Genomic DNA, 19,266 nt, shown 5'->3' on the forward strand with positions numbered 1-19,266 from the left:
TTAATTTGCATAGCATTTGCAGGCGCCACAGATCGCAAGAGTTCGCGAGAACGAGAGAGGTAATAAAAATAATTCGCATTTAAATGTATGTATATGTTTGTGTGTATGTTTATATGCGTTTGTGTGTGTTGGTCAAAAGGGGCGGCAGGCGACGGTAACGCGGCGTTGCTCTACTTGCGACAACGACAACGACGACGACGACGCTACGAAGAAGGCAATTGTGACGCGTTGTTTCATTTTGTTGTTGATTTTTTCATAAATAATTAATAAACACAACTTACGTATTATATTTGCTTTTGCTTTTGCATTTGCATTTGATTTTACTTTTATTTGCTATTTGCTTTGCATGAACTCTTCATTTATTGCACTTGTTTTACAATTGCTACACATCACTTATATGTAATAATTTTCTTTATATATATAAATATATATATATTTTTATTATTTATTTAGCATGGTGATTGGTTCGACGGGCGCGTGTAGATGGAAAAAATTTCACGATTTTCGTTATTCGCTTTTACATCTTATCCGGCGCGACGACGTTCTGTTACTGTTAATAAAAAACTGCTTACACTGGCGCCAACTGCTAACCGGGTATGTTACGTTCTGTTGCCAGCAAGAGAGAGAGAGCATGTCGACTCAAATTGTGCATGTTAGGCAACTGTTAATTAACAGGTGGCGCTCGCGCTCTGTTAAATTTGCCTTATGTGAGAGAGTCGGAAACGAACAAAAAATACTCGAGAGAGTTGACTGTTAACAATGATCATACAGTAAGTAAAATTCTTTTCGCATTTACTTTATTGAATTACAGTAAATATATGGCTTTGCAAACTGTGTAAGTACAACATATGTTTGTTTCATTTATATGTGCGCATTCCATTTTGTGCGCTCTTTCAGTGGTCTGTTACTGTAAAATTGTGAATGAATGTTTGAGAGTGGACTACAACGACAAAAGAAGAGAAAGAGAGTCCGCCTGACATTTTCGCCTGTTGTTTGTTGTTACTTTTGCTAGCTATTGACTGTGTACATGCGAATGTGTGTGTGCTGTTTTTGGGCACGAGTGTGTGCGCGCGTATCTGTGTTTTGTGTTGCTAGTTAGCGCTAGTGTTGCCAAAGCATTGGAATTTGAAACCGTGCGAAAATCAACAATAAATGTTCGGCCTGTTATACTTTTTGTTTGTTTATTTGTTTGTTATTGCCGTCACTTTTCTTTAGTTGTTTATTGGTTTCTAATAAGTTTCTGGCTTGAGCAAATACAAGTAAATAAACAAGAGACATTAGCTTTCAAGACCCTAAGGTATCTTCAATTACCACGCGAAATAATTAGTTTGTTATTTTATTTACTTAGCTAGATTTTTGTTCTCATCTTTAATCTTACAGCAATAATAATTATCGATTTTCGATTAATTATGAAATTTATATATTGTTTTCACTCATCGATCTTCTCTACAATTATAATTTCAGATTTAACATTTTCCCCTCATGTAAAAGTCGAGCTAATAGTCTTCTCCGTTCTCATATCAGCATTTATTATTGGCATGTCCGTTTCAAACAATTAAAATCTTATCAGAATACGATTTGCGTATGTGTGTGAGTGTTTGTGAGTATGGCACATCTAATCAAATCAAAATGAATGCAAAAAAGATGAAGCTAGCAAAAAACATTTAGGAAGAATAGTGAAATGTGTTAGGTTACGTGCTTAAAATATAAGATTAAAGCTGTTTGCTATACGTAAATGGTAAATTAGAAAAAAACAAATCAAACTCACACACACACATGTAAAAACACAACATTGTCACTATCGAGAGAAAGAGCGCGCAAGGGAGAGTTAGCGTATAACAGCGAGAGCGGCTTGTCTGACATTTGACGTTTGTTTGTGTGTAGTGCGCATTCACAATAAGCGCGCGAATCGCGCATAGCAAATTAAAATTTAAAAAAGGAAAAAGGCCAATTACAAAAAATGACACTTAAAAACAAAGCGCAATGAAATTAAGAGAGAGAGAGAGACAAAGCGCGCTTGCCTAAACTGAGCGAAGTCGAGAGCGAGAGAGTAGCAGCAAAAGAGAGAGAGTACTAACTAGAGAGGAGAGAATAAGTGTTTTTGTGGGGGGAGAGGAGGAGGGTCGACTGTTGACGAACTTTTGACTTGGTCAGGCTTTTGTTGATAATTATTTACATGACATAACTCACCTTTTCTTGAACTGCAACACATAAAAGTTTGTGCGAATTAAAAAAATATTTAAACATTATTTAACACAAACACTAATGAACACACACATACACTGACAGACTGTGACGAGACGACGACGACACACACACACAACGACGCGACATGCTGCTATTTTTTTTTTGTTTCTCTTTTCTTAATGCAGTGTTGTATAGCAGCAAAATTGGTTGTTGTTGTGTTGTGATTGGCGCGGCTGTTGCCTTTTGCACATTTAATAAGAGTACATTTATATTACATTTTAATCAACAAATAAATCATACGTAAACTGCAGTCAAAGTCACTCACACACGTCCGCATTGACACAGGCACATACGCACGTACTCATGCACACACTCGCACACACACACACGCGAACACACATGAGTGGGGCACGCACACACAGCAACTAGTAAATTCTGCGACACTTACGAAAAAATATATTTTTTAGATGTGTGTGTTGCTCAAATTAAACATTTTCTATTGCTTATTGCACTTCACATGGTTTGCACATGTTCGGCCAGTTGAGGCACATGGCTGGCTATTATTGTTTAGTTTGAATTGTAATGCGTTTTGTGTTAAATCGAATTAATATAAATTTTTGTTGCGTGTTTTGCTGTTGTGTGCAACGAGTTTTTTTTATACTGTGTGACCGAAGTGTGCCAAAACTTCAACAGCTGTTTTCCATTTCAAAATCTGGTCACACTACAAATGTTAAAAAGCCTAAGACGGCCTTACTTAAGCATGATGATTTATGAGAATGGCAAGGAGAACAGTGCCATTTTGAGTAAATACGAGGTTTTAATGTGTGTCATAAATGTCATAAGCGACACTGTTAAGAGGCTCAATTTATCGTTAGCAGACTTACTTTAATGGTTAACAGAATATGTAACATTGTAATTGAAATGCAACAGATGATAGGTGCCAAGGACAGTATGCTGCTCAGTATTGTTACAAGTTATTATATATGGATTTGGAGTATATAGCATTTTAATAATAAAGAAATAAAGACAACTAATATTGATGTGCTCTTTTAATATAATTTGGAAATGTTAATTCATATGCGTTTGCTCTCCAAACTTAACAGCTGCTATTACAAAACAGAGTGCTGTTAATATTCTGTTAATTGTATTTTGTTTTGATTGTTTTGTTTTGGTCGTTTGCCACTTATTGAATAACAAAAATGTACATATATATTTAAACTGGCTTATTGAATGTAAAGCAAGCCGGCAAATTATTGTGTCACAGCAACAGTTAGAAGTTATTAGAATATAAAAAATGTTGCCGACTGTATACATTTTGAGTAATTTAATAAAACCCCTCAACGCCAGCTGCAGACGCGCCGTGCACCTGAAGAAACGCGAACTCTACCAGGTGAGTGGGAGTACCAGAAAAAAAAAAACAGTTTTATGTAATGTTTCTTCGTTTCACCTTTAGCAATGCTTTCGCATCCTGGGCGTCCATGAGTCCGCCGACCAGGAGACAGTGCGTCGCGCCTACTTGGATTTGGTGAAGCGCGTCCATCCCGACGCCGACAGCGATGAGGCAAGCAACGAGCGCTTCCAGCAGGTGGACGAAGCATTCAAAATACTGCAAGAGAAATTCGCCAAAAGTCGTCGCAACATCAGCGAGAACGAAGACGAGGAACTGGAGTTCGATATAAGACACACGGCGCCGCAGCATCGTCAATATCTCTCCAACGAGGGCATCGGCGTGGGCACGCCCTTCCAGCGCCAGAAGCAATACCAGCAGGTGCGTGCCATGAAGGCCCAGGAGCGTGTCCTCGAACACCGCGTGGAGAAGGCGGCGGCCGGCGAACACGCCCTAATGCGCAAAGGCGGCAGCTACTACGGCAAGCATGCGATCAAGACGAAATATGGGATCGATCGTGTTGTCGAGGATCTCATCCAGGAGGCCATGTCCAAGGGCGACTTCAACAATCTAAATGGCGCCGGCAAGCCGCTGTCGCTGGCCCAAACCCAGAATCCCTATCTGGACTTTACCACGCACAAGCTGAACAAAATAATGCTCGACAATGGCTTCACGCCGGAATGGATCACACTTAGCCGGGACATACGCGAAGCGGCGGCCAAGCTGAAGCAACAGCTGCGCAACGAGCGCTGCTACTACGGCGACTGGCCCTTGGCCACCCTGGAGGAGCAGGCGGCCTGGCAACAGTTTGCCCAACTCCATGCGGATGACATAAAGCAGCTGAATAAAACCATAGACAAATACAATTTGATTGTGCCCATACTGGAGAATCAATACTTTCGCCTGACCCTGGACAAGCTGGCCGAGAGCGTGTTCAAGGAGCCGGACCTAAAGCGCAACATGAAGAGACCCCAACAGCTGCAGGCCAAGCCGGAGCCAGCCGGCAGCGAGCGCGGCTTCATGGTGAATCTGTTCTCAATGTTTCTGTGAGGCAGTCGAGAGAGTCTATTTGTAATATAGTGGGTGATATTGTAGTTAGGGAAACGGAGAGTGTGATATGGAACGTGATATGTAATAAACTGAGAGCCAAAGCAGAAGCTGAATTATTATTTTAACTCGTAATTGAAATGATAATCAAATCCCTGAGTAGCACATAAATAATTCATTTTGTAATATCCCATTTGATTCTCTTCACATTGAGAGAATTTATTTCAATTAAAATTGGGAAAAATTTAGTTAGAGAGCATTAATTGTGATATGGAACATTATATGTAAATAAATTCAGAGTAAAATCTCTAATCGCTAATTATCTTATCATTATTATGTTCGTCTGTCTGTTCGTATATCTGCAAGGGCCGAGGAAGAGCTACAGAGAATCACTTAAGTTGTCTATATTGTATTAGTATTTGAGTAGAACGAAGCTAGAATACTGCAGCAGCAGAGAGTGGCTCTGGGCTCAACATTTGAGCGCTACTCAGTGTTTGAGTGGAAGTAGCCCTATATAAAGGGCAGCAGCTGCAGCATTTCTTCAGTCGCTCAGACCCGGTGGAAGTCAGTCAGGCTGTGCTGTAAAGTGAAGTAAAGTAAAGTTTGTGATCGTTTGCACTTGGAGGCCATACTTGGAAGGATTACTTAGTAGAAATACTTAGAAGAAATACTTAGAAGAAATACTTGCAGTAAATGCTTGCAGTAAATACTGGCAGTAAATACTTATAGGAAATACTTTTATAGGAATTACTTGAACGAATTACTTCAAAGAAACATATAAAGTAAGTATTTTGGAGAAAATATTTAGATAATGTGCTGATAAGAAATACTAAAAGAAAATATTTTAGAAGAAATACTGAGGATAAGTAGAGAGGTAGAGGAAATGCTTAAAAGAAATACAAGAAATACAAGAAATACTTTAGGGACCTACTTGGAGGGAATACCCAAAAAAATGCTTTCATGAAATACTTAGACGAAAGAAGGACAAAAGACAAAGGAAATACTCAGAAGAAATACTTACAGGAAATACTTAGAGCAAATACTTAAAGGAAGTATTTTAAAGGAAACATTTAGAGGTACATAGAGGAAATATTTACAGGAAATCTTTAAGTATTTTAGAGAAAATATTCTATAGGTAGTTCTTAAAGGAATTAATTTTAACTATTTTATAATTTAATATCAAATACTTAGAAAAATTTATAAGCTCAACATTGGCAGATCAACAGTTCTTCGTATTTTTAAGCCATGTTCGGCTGAGCAATTCATGACCGACTACTGGGTATCTTGTAGTCGAGTACTCTGCACAGAAATACTCTTGGTTGTTTAACAAACAGTTTATTAAAAACGTAAATATATAGTACTTACATATATGTATTATAATATCGTATACCATGCAAATGGATGTTGTCTAACTTGAGGAATTTCCCCCATTCCCTATATTCAATTTTAGTTGATCTTCGAGACGCACTTGCCCTCCGCATTCAGGGCAAGCGAACCGTTGGCCAGCAAGGCTAGAGCGCGCGGATAGGCCCAGTGCTCGGCCTGGTGAATGCGCCCGGTCAGGCTCTCGACCGTGTCGCCCTTGAGGATGGGCACTGGGGCCTGGAGGAGTACGGCGCCCGTGTCGACGCCCTCGTCCACAAAGTGCACGGTGCAACCGGACTCGGATTCGCCCGCTTCGAGCGCCTGCTGCTGGACATGCAGGCCCGGGTACTTGGGCAACAGCGACGGATGGATATTGATGAGACGTCCGCGCCAGTGGCGCACAAAGGGAGCGCTCAAGACGCGCATAAAGCCGGCCAGGCAAACGATATCGATGCGTGCGGCGACCAGGTGACGCGTCAGCTCCGCATCGTAATCCTCGCGCTTGGCGAAATCCTTATGGGAGATGACCAACGATGGTATGCCCGCCCGGCTGGCACGCTCCAGACCCAGGACGCCCGGCTTATTGCTAATCACCAGCCGAATGTCGGCGTGCAGCGCCTGGGCAGAGTCGCGCGAGGCATCGATCAGCGCCTGGAGATTGCTGCCGGTGCCCGAGATGAGGACAGCGACGCGGCGTCGTGGCACCAGCAGCAGCCGCTGACTGCGCGCCAGCAGGCTGTCGAAATGCTGCACCAACACCTGCGGCTTGCGGGCATCCTTGCGGGCGACGACCTCGCCCACCACGACGGCGCGTTGCGTGTAGCGCAGCTGCTGCATCACCAGCTCCGCCTGCTGTGGCGCCACCACCAGGATCAGGCCCAGGCCGCAGTTGTAGGTGCGCTGCAGTTCGGCTGGCGTGATATTCCCAGCCTGGGCCAGCCAGGCGAACACCGGCGGCAGCTGGAAGCGATTCGCATCGAGGCGCACCGCCAGCTCCTTGCGCAGCACACGCGGTATATTCTCGGTCAGGCCGCCGCCAGTGATGTGGGCCAGCGCCTTGATGCCATGGCCGGCCTGGGCGAGCAGCGGCGCCAGGGCCTGCACATAGATGCGCGTCGGCACGAGCAGCTCCTCGCCCAGCGTGCGCTCACTGAATGGAGCACGATCCGACAGGCCCAAGCCCGCCCGCTTGAGCACCGTGTGCACCAGGCTGAAGCCATTGCTGTGCACGCCCGAGGAGGGCAATCCAATGAGCACATCTCCCGGCTGAATCTCGTCCAGGCGTGGCAATATCGCACCTCCCTCTGCTATGCCCAGCGCAAAGCCAGCCAGATCGTAGACCTGCGGCTCGTACAGCAGCGGCAGGGCGGCCAAGTGAGCATCTGGAAAATGGAAAATGAAGGCAGATGGGGATTAGAGTTAGGGTTTCCAAGATTCCGCCTACCATAGATCACGATTCATTTGGCTGGGAACTCACCGATAAAGCTGCTGTTCGCCTGGCGCACCCCTTCATGCACGCCCGCCGCCACCTCGGCGGCCAGTTGGGGCTGCCACTTGCCGCAGGCGTAGTAGCTGGAGAAGCTGAAGGGCTCGGCGCCATTGCAGAGGATGTCGTTGACGCACATGGCGACCAGGTCGATGCCAACGCTGCCATTGCGTCCCGTCTGCTGGGCGATCTTTAGCTTGGTGCCGACGCCGTCGGTGCCCAGGATCAGGATGGGATCCGTGTAGTGGGCGGGCAGGCGGGTCAGACGGCGTCCGCTGGCATTCTCAAAGCAATCCTCGCGCACCACTGTGCTGGGCAGTGGCTCCGTCAGCTCCACAACCTCCGAGGCCAACTGATTGCTGCCCAAGCCGCCAAATGGCCGGGCCAACTCCTCCAGCTGCTCCTCAAAGTTGCGCACTTGAATCCTGGCTCCAGTCGCGCCCGCCGCACGTGACTGCAGAATGCCCAGGACCTTCGCGCCGGGCAGGGATGTGCGCCACAATCGGCTGGCCTGGGGCAGCACCAGCAGCATGCCGATGCCACAGTTGTGCCGCTCCAGCAATGTCTGCGCCGTCAGCCGCAGCTGTCCGGCCAGCCAGCCAAACACTTGGGGCACGGGCACAGCCCCAAAGTCCACAGTCACTTCGTAGCCAGCGGGCAGCAGCCGCTCCACGTCGTGCAGCAGTCCGTGGGTCACGTGGGCCACGCCCTTTATCTCACCAGCCTGCAGATGTGGCAACAGCTGCTGCACATAGAGTCGGGTGGGCGTGCCCAGCACCTGAGCCAAGCTGAGTCCACTGTCGCCGCCCACTGGCGAGCGATCCTTGAGATTCACGCCAGCCGCCGCCAATTGAGTGAGCAGCTCATTGAAGCCGGCGCAGTGGAGCCCCGAGGAGGGCAAACCGACAAGCAAATCCCCAGCCTGATAGCTATCGAAGCGGGGCAGAACGCGCGACTCCTCCACCAGACCCACACAGTAGCCAGCCATGTCGTATTGTCCAATTGCATACAGGGAGGGCATCTCAGCGGTTTCGCCACCTGGAGGAGATGACGAGAGGGAGAGAGAGTGAGTAGACGAAGGTAGAATGAAAGGAAAGGTATATGATGCAATGAGAGAGAGAGAGAGAGAGAGAGAGAGAGAGAGAGAGAGAGAGAGAGATAGAGGCAGGAATATGAAGAACGTATAAAAAGAGGGAGCAGAGAGAGAAGGAGAGAGAGAGAAGTGGAAGATGGATGATGAAAACAAAGAGTGATATAAAGAATTCAGAATAAGAAACATAGAGAGAGAGAGAGAGAGACAGCGAGCAAGTGGAAGGTGGAAAGAAAGGAAAGATGGATGATGAAAATAGGAGAGAGAGAGAAAGTGTAATACGGAAACCGTGAGAGGGTCAACAAATTGAAAAAGGGTTAAATGAAAGGAGTGAGGTTAATAAAGATGATGAAGAATGACAGGAAGTAAAAGAAAGGGAACATAGTTGATGAAAAGAGAGAATAAGTAGATGTAATTATGAGTAAAATGAATTATTTAGTATAAAAGTCTTAAGCATTGCTTAGGCATCAGCTTAAAATCATTTCTAACCATACAGATCAACGGAAAAAATCATATCTCTCAAATAGTCTATGCGGTCTTCACTTTCACATACTCAATTTACGAGCACAACACTCGTATGGATACTTGATACATATACAAAAGATGTTGTCCTTCATTGAGCTCTTACCCCAAGATCGTGGAGTAACCAGAACAGAAAAACCTAAGGAAAAAGATTTCGGTCTGATCGCAAACGAATGAAGAACCGATGCAATCGGTTACTCTTAGATTTCCTTCTGTGAAACCTATTTATATTATTACAGACTTATTCAGAGGCATAGAGATACGGTAAACAGATATTGACAATACACCTATCAAAATATATTTAAATCAAATAAATGTAACTACATTTTAAAATCAAGACTTTGTTCCATCTAAACCTTATCAGATCTTCTTGGACTAATCTTTCACTTGGACTTTTAATCACATAAGATATTACATCTAAACCTTATCAGATCTTCTTGGACTAATCTTTCACTTGAACTTTTAATAACATAAGATATTACAAATATAGCTCAACCTTTTCATTACAGCCCTACGTCGATCCCTTTCAACTCACCGACTAGAGCGCATCGGGCATCCCGACAGCCATCGGCCATGCCCTTGACCAGCTGTGCGGCGAGCGGCACCTGCAGCTTGCCGCAGGCAATGTAATCCAGGAATGCAACTGGCTCAGCGCCCAGCTCCAGCAGCTGATTGGCACACATGGCAAAGAGATCGTAGCCAATGTGATCGTATAGCTCGTGCTGCAGGGCCAGCTGTATTTTGGCGCCCACACCTTGAGTGGCCTCCGCAATGACCGGCTGCCGGTAGTTCAGCTCCTTGATGCGAAATAGACCACCGAAGCCGCCCAGACCACCCAGGACTCCGGGCCGTTGGGTGCCGCGCGACAGGGGCTTGATGCGTTGCACCAGAGCATCGCCAGCATCGATGTCCACGCCGCTGTCCTTGTAGCTGAGCGAGGGAGCTGGCGCCCTACGGAGATGATAGAGAGCAAAGCAGAGTTAAAGCGGGATGGCATGAGAGTGGGGCAACACAAACACAAATGATAAGCGTGCATGATCCGCCTGATTATCGAGCTGAGCGATCTCATAACATGATAATGATGTTTTCATGAACATTTTTTTAAGTCTTTCTTTATTTTCTTTTGATCTCATTTGATTTACATTTTGAGCGCCTTCTGCGCTATATCCGTGCGATATTGTGCTCCAGCTCCAGCAAAACTGATGCTCTCCGCCAGCTTGGTGGCCTGCTCAGCGGCCTGCCTGAGGCTCGGGTCCAGTGCAATGGCGATGAGCACTCGGCCGCCATTGGTCACCGGCTCCTGCTGGGCATTGACGGTCAAGCCGCTGTGGAAGATCAGCTGAGTCTCTGTGTTCGCAGCGGGCAGACCTGGAATTGGTTAAATTATGAATATAAATGATGTATGATAGGTATATGTTATTGATTTTGCCCTTTGATCTGCTCTTTTCCCTCTTTTCCGTTCTTCTTTTCTGATTTGTTGTACATTTCCTGCTCTGCTATCGTATCGTCTTTTATCTATTTGTATTCCTCCCCATTCTTCATTCCCCTTTTCTTTTGCTACCATCCTATTTTCTCTTGCTATTCCTGCTCTACTTATCTTGTACCTCTTTCTTCTTCCTTCTTTACTGTTCTTCCTTTCTAATTTGCTGTACATTTCCTGCTCTACTATCGTATCATCTCTTATATATTTTTCTTTTTTTCTTGTCCACCTCCGCTTTCCTTTTGTCATCATCTATCATATTCCATTTTACACTTCTTGTTTCATTTCCCTTGTTCTCTTTCTGTTTTCTGTGATCTTTGCTTAGGCTAGACTCTTTCCTCTTTCTGTTTTCTGTAATCTCTGCTTAGGCTAGACCTATTAGCTCTTCAGTTTTAGGCCAGTATTCGTTAGATCTTTGGCCAAACCAGCTCGATCTTCAGCTAAATTAGCTAGAATCGGTTCTTTGTTCCACATTGATATGTTTGTTATCTCTAATACGTATATCATTTCTAGTATAGAGTAGGACCCCAAAGGATGCGAATAGTCTAGGCACTAGGTACTATACATAATCCAAGTATTTAAGTTAAGTTAAGCTAATAATTCTCGCTAGTTTCATTATATCAGCGGACATCGATTAGGTGTAATCACAGGCTAATATACATACATTTATACATAAGTAATATAGTCTGGCTTGTTTCGCCAGATATTAAAATCTCAATTATTTTAATTTATGCAAAATTGTTTTGTGAATTTCCCGGCACATGCGAAAAGGGAATTTCCGTTACATAAACGAGCTGGCAGCTCACCTGTTATGACGCAACCCTTTGTAGCTGATTCCGGATATCCAGCGCTGGCCATGATCACACCGACGGCACTCAGGCCGCTGCGCCAACGCAAGGTGAGCTGCTCCAGCTGGCCCCGGCAGCACGCCTGCATCACCTCGAACAGATCGGATTCGAGGAGCGGAAGTATCACTTGCGTCTCGGGATCCCCAAAGCGACAGTTGAACTCGAGTACGCGTGGACCGTCCGGTGTCAGCATGAGACCGGCATAGAGGACGCCCTGATAGGCAATGCGCTCCTGCTGCAGTCCCTTGATGGACCGCTCCAGCACAGCGCGCTGGACCAGCTCCAGGGCCTGTTTGCTGATCAGGGGGCAGGGGCAATAGGCGCCCATGCCGCCAGTATTGGGTCCCGTATCACCGTTGCCCAGACGCTTGTGATCCTGGGCGGGCAGCATGGCCTGAATGGTTTTGCCATCGGTAAAGGCCAGCACAGAGACCTCCTCGCCCTCGAGCAGCTCCTCCACGACGAGAGTGGCGCCCGCCTGGCCATATATCAGCTGGCCCAGTATCTCATCCACAGCCTGGCAGGCCTCCTCCACATTGGCGGCCACCACGACGCCCTTGCCGGCAGCCAGGCCGGCGGCCTTCACCACCAGAGCGGCATACGGGGCGCTGTCAAAGCAAAAGCGACAATTATGATTGTGATTAATATACATTTAATTTAATTGAAATTTAATTAAAATCTACTCATTTCCACTCTACCTGCGTATGAACTTTTTGGCCTTGTTCACATCCGTGAAGCTCTCGTAGCGCGCCGTCGGTATGCCATGGCGCAGCATAAACTCTTTGGCCCACTTCTTATCCGCCTCGATCTGGGCGCCCTGCTTGCCGGGCCCAAAGCAGGCGATGCCCGCCTTCTGCAGCACATCGCCCAGGCCCAAAGCCAGCGGATTTTCGGGCCCGATCACCACCAGCGAGATCTCGTTCAGCTGGCACCACTTGGCAATGGCCTGGCAAAAGGTCAAATGCAAAAGAATTTTTAATGTAAACAACTTAAGATTGAGAGAGAGAGAGGGTATGACAGACTAGGGAATGCCCTGTAAATTGTTGACAATAAATTGCTTTGGGGTTTGCTTTAAGTAATTAGACTAGTAAAAAAGTCGAGTAAGTTTGGGGCCAGGACAGGGTGTGACAGACTAAGGGATGCCCTGTAATTTGTTAACATATATTAAACTATTTATATTCTTCTATAAAATTATTTATGTACTTCAAATTTGTTATTTTTGCTAAAGAAGTACAAGAGAGAAACTGCTCATGGATATGCCCGACTGATAGATGCCCTGTAATATATTAACATGTGTTGAAATATTGATTTATAAATAACTTATATGTTTTTAAAATCCATGCAAATATTTGGGCTTGTAAACTAATTAGCGAGAGGGCCTGGCCAGGATGTGACTGACTAAGAGATGCCTTGTAATTTGTGTAAGGTGCGAAATATTGTTACATAAATAAATTATATGCTTTCATATATTATGCAAACAAGTTTCATAGCGAGTCTGAATGTATGTAGCCGACTCAGAGATACCCATTAAATTAAAGTAAAGGGTTTAATATTGCAATATTAATAAATTATATTTTTATAAGGGATTTAAAATAAAATTATAAATATAGCCGACTATAAGATACCCAGTAGCTAAAGTTTTTATTGCAATATTCATGAATTATGTTTTTAGATTGTATATAAAAGGCATACAGTTTTAATCAAAAACTCTACTCATTTCACTTGCCCGTAAAAAGCGATTCGGGATGTACAGGAGTTAAATATAATATAATAAATTATATATGCATTACTTTGAAATTCCCTGCAACATTTAATACTTGTTTCTCGGTCTCAGAAATGTTGTATGCTAAATACGTCAAGGGGAATTTGTCATGCAACAAGTGCAAACAGCTGAGAGCCTAAGCAAGCTCGACTATGAAATACCCATTATTATTCTACAGGGAACAAACTTCAAACACACTCTCTTGAGAAAAAACAAAGTGGAAAATCTTCTCATTACTTAAAGCATGAACTTTCAAATTCCGCCTCTATTCACAAAACTCATCATGCCCTTTATGACAATCTGAGATGGGGTATTACCATTTTAAATGCTAATTTCTTAATTCAGGGCAAGCCCAGAATGCTGGCAACAAATAAATTATAGCCGGTTCTGCATCGAAAACAATTTGTCGCCATGGCTAAAATTCCTTCCTAATTGTTTTGCCATTAAACTGGGTGCATTGTCACATTGGTGAATGGCAATATTACCAAAAAAAAAAAAATAAATAAATAATAAAAATTAAATGAATAATAATTATAGCAACAACAGCAACGTTAAAAAGATGTACTGACTCAGTTAAGAGCTATGCCTGCTGAACAACAAGATCGACAAAAATCCGGAGCCTGCTCATCCGGTTTGGGATGAACGTGACTGATGCGCCGCGTCTTCGTCTCGGTTCTAATCGATTTGGCGCCAGCCCCAAACGGAGAACCCACAAAGTGCAACTGCGTTCCAGACTATTTAACACATTAACAGCAATCTTTCTCCCCTATAACATTTACAGTCCCCTCACTCCACCCACCATTCTCTCTTCGTCCGCCTCCCACAGTTTTTGGGGTTCAAGTACGTTCATAGCGCTCGCCGTCTGCTCCCAGTCAGCTGCTCAAAATGTGACGTCTTCACATTTCGCAATTTCATGGAGCCATTTATGGCAATCCGGCCAAGATTCCCATTTCCCAAACGATGTCTCCGAATTTCTGACCACTTTCCAAACTTGGCCAAGAACTGTTTGTATTCCCCTTAGCTCCACATAATTTACTATATTGCATACTGTATGCAAATGAGTAATTCACGAGTCAGCATTTGGCCAGCAAATGTGATAGATTAGTTACGGTTTGTTGGCTGGGATTGGGTATAAGTATGGAAAGAACGGGGAATTCAGCTAGGTAGAAACTGTGCATATAAAGAATGAGAAGTTCAGAAATGTTTATACGAAAGATGAGAGTCAGCTAATTTTGTTTGCTGGTCAAGTTTAGTTCCGCTTTTTGACAGTGTGCTATGAATGAGTCTATTTTCTGTTGGCTTTCTTGGTTTGTCTTTCTCATAAGATCTATTGCTTTCTTGGTTTGTTATTCTTCCAGTCTCTCTCACTCACTTTATCTCTTTACTTCTATCTCCATATCCGTTTTGCTTTCTTTGCTACTGACTTCCTTTTTCTCTGACGGCATCTATTTACTTTCCAATCTCTTCGCCAATTTGACTCCCAAATTTTCCTTGATTCTTTTCTCACTTTTTCCCTTTGCCTTATTTTAATCTGTCTTTTCCGTTTACATCTCCCAATTTGAAATCCTATCAACTCCTTTCAACTCCTATGCCTCCTTTACGATGACCTTTGACCTTTCTATGCGATTCTCAAAGTGTATTTATGCAACTTTATACAAGTGACATTTAAATGATATTTCTTGTCAATATAAGCTTGGATTAAAAGCTTTCCTTGATACCTGCTTATAGCTCACCACCCTGCCTTGCCCCCGAGTTGGCATACAGCTTTAGCTTTTAGAAATAAATAATAAACAATCTTAATAAATTAGAAAACCCCATTTAAGGAGACAAATCAATTAAAAATATATTATCTAAAATAATTGATTAAAGAACACTGCCAAATAATGGAAGCAATTTTATTTTGTATTCAATATTTATAGAAATACTTATAAACTGGTTAAGTATATCTGTTTACTTGAGCTCAGTTACGTAAACGAGCCCCGTAAAGTATAAACCTTAATCGTACTACATTTACGAGCGGTTCAACGATCTCTGAAATATTTCTCTTGCAAACAAAAATGAACTAAAAATTATGGAATGCAAGGCAATAATTGTGTTCAAGATCAACAACAATTAAAATATACATATATAGGCATATAGACATACATACATATATAAATATATCAAATTTGAGGTGTTATTTAACCTTCGAATAGGGTATATGATATAAGGAGCAATAAATGATATTTAACCGGCCCACAAAACTTTAAGAACTGCAACCATTTGGCGACCACATATAAAATAATTATTATAAACAAAAAAAGGAAAAAGGCAAAAAGTAAAAAAAAAAAAAAAAAAAAAATGAAGCCGTGCTTAAACCAAATAAAATCATTTAATTTATGACTGCCGCTTGAGATGATGATATGACGAGCGGCTGGAGACGACGGCTACAGACGACGCCTTCGCTCTCGGAACTGGGTTTCCAATCCCCAAAAATTAAAAAAAAAAAAGATACCAAAAACAACGAACAAAATACAAAAATTCATGGCAAGCGAATTGTATATAAAAACGAAAGCATGCCAAAAGCCAGCAAACAGTCGTTGATTTAAAGCGCTAGAACGAACAACCGCGACGAGATTTCGAGATTTACAAAAAAAAAAAAAAAAATAATAATAATATTAAATAAACGATATACGAAATTACAAAAAAAAAATATATATATTAAATATTTTTGAAATTTTTTTCAATTACGAAAATGTGTAAAAACATGCAACTCCCTTTGCTTGTAAGCTATTTGAAACTCAAATTCCTATTGGATGTCAATTAATCGAAATATGTGCAAATTTTATAGATACAACTCGTGTACGTGACAGCTCTGATCCAGGCTGCATATATACCCGATTCGGATCGTAATACACAGACGTTGCACAATGAACTCAATGTGGATCCGGATGGCAGCTATAGTTATGCGTATGAAACGTCGAATGGCATTACGGGAAAACAATCCGGATTGGGAGGCATTGCCGTGCAAGGCGGTTCGAGTTATATCTCACCAGAGGGCACGCCCATTAGCATTAGCTATGTGGCCGATGAGAAGGGCTATTATCCCGTGGGTGATCATATACCCAAGGTGCCCGACTATATATTGCGCGCATTGGCCTATATCCGTACACATCCGTATCAGGTCAGGGACTACTATACGGGCGAGCTGAAGACTGTGGCGCACGATGCGGAGGCCTTTAAGGTGTACGAACGCGACATACAGGAGCCAACGACGCCGCGTACTCGACCCAGTGTTACGCCCAAGGTGGTGCATCTGACACATGCACCACCCACGCAACGCTGAGGGCGATCGAATGATCCACATTGGGTGCATGGAGACGGATGATGAGTCGGGTTCGGGGCGGGCAGGGAAAATGGCAGACTGACAGACAAGCCAGACGCAAACTGTGAATTTGATCTAAACAATTAATTAATAGATGTGCTAAGACAAAAAAAAAAATAATAATAATAAAATCAAAAATATACAAAAAGAAATATGAAACAAATGAAATTGTTTATATTCGAACTCCGTCTCAGGCGTCAATCGAGTAGACGCTAATGCCTAGAGCGACTTTATAAATGGACCCGCTAATAGATAACGGAATTTATAGCCGCATTGAAAGCGAAAGATTTCAATTGACAACAAAGAAAATATGAAATAAACAATATGATATTGGAATAGTCAAATTGAAATCCAAATGCAAGTGCATTTGCTAAGGGCTAATGGCGAGTTTAATTTCTTGAGGATGACTGGGCTTATTGGTCTCCAAGCTACAGATGTATATCTATTATTATGATTGATGTTTGTTCAAAATAGCTGAATTTAAAAAGTTTAGCTTTAAAAGTAGACAATCTGCTATGATTGATTTATATCTAAACACGTAAAACATAGTTGTGATTGCTTAGAAACGTCATATACCAATTTTATACTCAAAATCTATTGAAAATGGGAAATAATATTTTTTTGTTTACTGCTGTACGATGAAAATCTTTTTTATTTCGCAGTATTTTTTATTTTAAACATCTATTTTATCATCTTATCTTTCATTTAATTCCAGATGATTCGATTTAATTTTCATACTGAGTTTTTCTATATGTGTATTTAGTTATTGTTTTTTCAAAAGGCGTGATTGCGAATATGTAAAGCTGTTTTGTTTGCTATATTATGTTATCAAGAAATCTATCAATATCATGTTATTTGTATGTATTTTTAGAAAGCAAAGGAAATACTTTACATGACGTAAGTAACAATTTTGCTTACACCATTTAGGAAATATTACTGATAATTATAAAACGACAAATTGAAAATCATAAAAATATGAAAAATAATGAACAAATATAATTATTTCAATTTATTATTTAAACAGAAAATTAAGAATCATTTTTATTATAAATATTTATCTATTTCTTTAAAGATTATTTATTAAATCTATCTATCTATCTTTAAAGATTATTTATACATGTAATTAGAATGTCATCGATGAAATGTAAAATTGCTTGTCAATAAATCATATTTTAGTTAAATATAACTTTATTAATAAAAACACTAAGCTTCTTTCGTTCATAAAATGCCTAAGAATCTTAATCAACTCAAGGCTAAGCAATAAATCTACCTTTTGGCACACTGTGCCGCTTAAGGGTTAAATATCTATAGGCACACAGCCACACATAGACACATACAAACAGTTAGAGCATGCAAAGTTTGGCCGCTGTTACGCTTTTGATTGGATCCGTTTACGATCTCCGTTTAACATTAAAACAAAATTAACTGGGTACCATAAAAGAAAATGTCAATGATGTGTAATAAAAAAATAGCAATAAAATGTTGATAAATTTGCAGCATCGCATAGCCATTGCTGCATCCGCGGCTATAGCAGCAGCAGTGTAACTTTAAGCCCGGCTCGAAGGTTAAGTGAAGGACAGTGAGCAGAGTGCGCGGCTGCACTGCGCTAACCACGACGAACCTCCGGCGCGTACACTGCACTCACCTCAAAATCCTTCGCATCTAGTACGTCGGCGCCGAGATTCTGGCACTTTACGCCCAACTGTCCAATGCCAAAGCTGCCCGGTAGAGCGTAGATTTGCGACACTAGTGGCGACTGCTCCAGCTTCCAACAGATGGCGTGCTCACGCCCACCGCTACCGATAACCAGCACGCGATTTGACATTTTCGCCGTTTGTTAATATGAAAGCACAACAATACTAATCAGAAAACTTTGCACGTTTTAGTCACGCGAAATGCTTGCTAGTAAATTGTTTTCGTTGTATTTTCTTATTATTGTATTCTGTTTGCTGCGTGCCCACGTGTTGCGATCTGTGGCGACAAAGAGAGTATTAAGCGGCGAGAGTGTGAGAGAGCGTGGCTTTTGTTTGGTCTCTTTTCAACTATGCTTCTTATGTTGCTTTCGCCGTTCTTTGCAAATAGTAAACCGCACCGCACGACGCCGTGTTTTCAACTGAAACTGGACTGAATTAAATACTTTATGTGTAGGCAAAAATAAAAAGCGAAAATAGTAGACAGGCCTACGTAACGCGAATTCGTCGAGAGTCGCGACACCAGTTGATTATGTTACGCGATCTCTCTCATTCTGTCTCGCTCACCTTCTGCTTCGTCTTATACTATTTCACGTTGCTGCGCGCTGATAAGAAACTCAATGGATTTTCGATTGGCGTCGCTTCTTAACTGTAATGCACTCTCTTGTTTTTGTTATTGGTTTGGAAAATAACAAAAACACAACGATAACCTTTTCAGAGGCCGTAACCGTACAGACCGTGGGGGTAAGTGCAGTTGCAGCAAACAGTACAGCATTTTTTTACGGTTTCATTAAATTAAGCAAATTTTGTACAGTTCTAATTGTAATTAACTGGCGAGAAGTGTGAAATTTCTCGATGTTTAAGTACATATATCATAAAACCAAATCATATTTAAGCGATCAGCCAATTTTTTAATCATACAAAATTTATGGCCGTGCATCAGTCGCGGAAACAAATTACAGATAATCTGAGATCAATGCACCGAATTCTGGAAACAAATCTCTTGTTTTAATCGTGTATGCTTAAATGTGTACACA

General features: G+C 42.3%; 4 protein-coding genes across 7 annotated transcripts in view; 2 read left to right on the top strand and 2 right to left on the bottom strand.

The window, feature by feature from the left end:
• Positions 1 to 692, bottom strand: part of lilli (AF4/FMR2 family member lilliputian) — a 115,566-nt gene extending 114,874 nt beyond the window's left edge. For all 4 annotated transcript variants that reach the window (XM_089256807.1, XM_089256809.1, XM_089256808.1 and 1 more), the window contains exon 1: positions 282 to 692. The gene's annotated coding sequence lies outside the window, so the exon portion shown is untranslated. The remainder of the gene's footprint in view (positions 1 to 281) is intronic.
• A 2,570-nt stretch (positions 693 to 3,262) lies between these two features.
• LOC115562855 (dnaJ homolog subfamily C member 28) lies at positions 3,263 to 4,631 on the top strand. The gene is made up of 2 exons (XM_030385026.2): positions 3,263 to 3,577; positions 3,641 to 4,631. The coding sequence occupies exons 1-2, from the start codon at positions 3,482 to 3,484 to the stop codon at positions 4,622 to 4,624; spliced, it is 1,080 nt and encodes a 359-aa protein (XP_030240886.1). The 5' UTR covers positions 3,263 to 3,481; the 3' UTR covers positions 4,625 to 4,631.
• A 1,309-nt stretch (positions 4,632 to 5,940) lies between these two features.
• Positions 5,941 to 18,717, bottom strand: Gart (trifunctional purine biosynthetic protein adenosine-3 Gart). Its single transcript, XM_030384999.2, has 7 exons — positions 18,184 to 18,717; positions 12,111 to 12,358; positions 11,371 to 12,020; positions 10,227 to 10,452; positions 9,620 to 10,035; positions 7,464 to 8,510; positions 5,941 to 7,368 (listed from the first exon to the last, which is right to left on the bottom strand). Exons 1-7 carry the CDS (start codon positions 18,361 to 18,363, stop codon positions 6,068 to 6,070), a joined length of 4,068 nt encoding a protein of 1,355 aa, XP_030240859.1. The 5' UTR covers positions 18,364 to 18,717; the 3' UTR covers positions 5,941 to 6,067.
• Pcp (Pupal cuticle protein) lies at positions 15,731 to 16,847 on the top strand. Its single transcript, XM_030385041.2, has 2 exons — positions 15,731 to 15,938; positions 16,005 to 16,847. Exons 1-2 carry the CDS (start codon positions 15,909 to 15,911, stop codon positions 16,497 to 16,499), a joined length of 525 nt encoding a protein of 174 aa, XP_030240901.2. The 5' UTR covers positions 15,731 to 15,908; the 3' UTR covers positions 16,500 to 16,847.
• Positions 18,718 to 19,266: the final 549 nt, after the last annotated feature.

The sequence above is a fragment of the Drosophila navojoa genome, chromosome 3 (genome assembly GCF_054131105.1).
Source record: "Drosophila navojoa isolate 15081-1374.11 chromosome 3, UAZ_NAV_1.0, whole genome shotgun sequence".
NCBI classification, from domain to species: Eukaryota; Metazoa; Arthropoda; class Insecta; order Diptera; family Drosophilidae; genus Drosophila; species Drosophila navojoa.

What these genes read in the sequence shown, in the direction of transcription:
- LOC115562855 (XM_030385026.2), top strand. Translation starts at nt 3,482, where the DNA reads ATGTTGCCGACTGTATACATTTTGAGTAATTTAATAAAACCCCTCAAC. An exon ending in AGAAACGCGAACTCTACCAG is followed by an intron (nt 3,578 to 3,640) that starts GTGAGTGGGAGT and finishes TTTCACCTTTAG; the next exon opens with CAATGCTTTCGCATCCTGGG.
- Pcp (XM_030385041.2), top strand. Translation starts at nt 15,909, where the DNA reads ATGTGTAAAAACATGCAACTCCCTTTGCTT. An exon ending in ACATGCAACTCCCTTTGCTT is followed by an intron (nt 15,939 to 16,004) that starts GTAAGCTATTTG and finishes CAAATTTTATAG; the next exon opens with ATACAACTCGTGTACGTGAC.
- Gart (XM_030384999.2), bottom strand. Translation starts at nt 18,363, where the DNA reads ATGTCAAATCGCGTGCTGGTTATCGGTAGCGGTGGGCGTGAGCACGCC. An exon ending in GCCAAAAAGTTCATACGCAG is followed by an intron (nt 12,021 to 12,110) that starts GTAGAGTGGAAA and finishes TTGCTTTGACAG; the next exon opens with CGCCCCGTATGCCGCTCTGG. An exon ending in TGCCCGATGCGCTCTAGTCG is followed by an intron (nt 8,511 to 9,619) that starts GTGAGTTGAAAG and finishes CATCTCCTCCAG; the next exon opens with GTGGCGAAACCGCTGAGATG.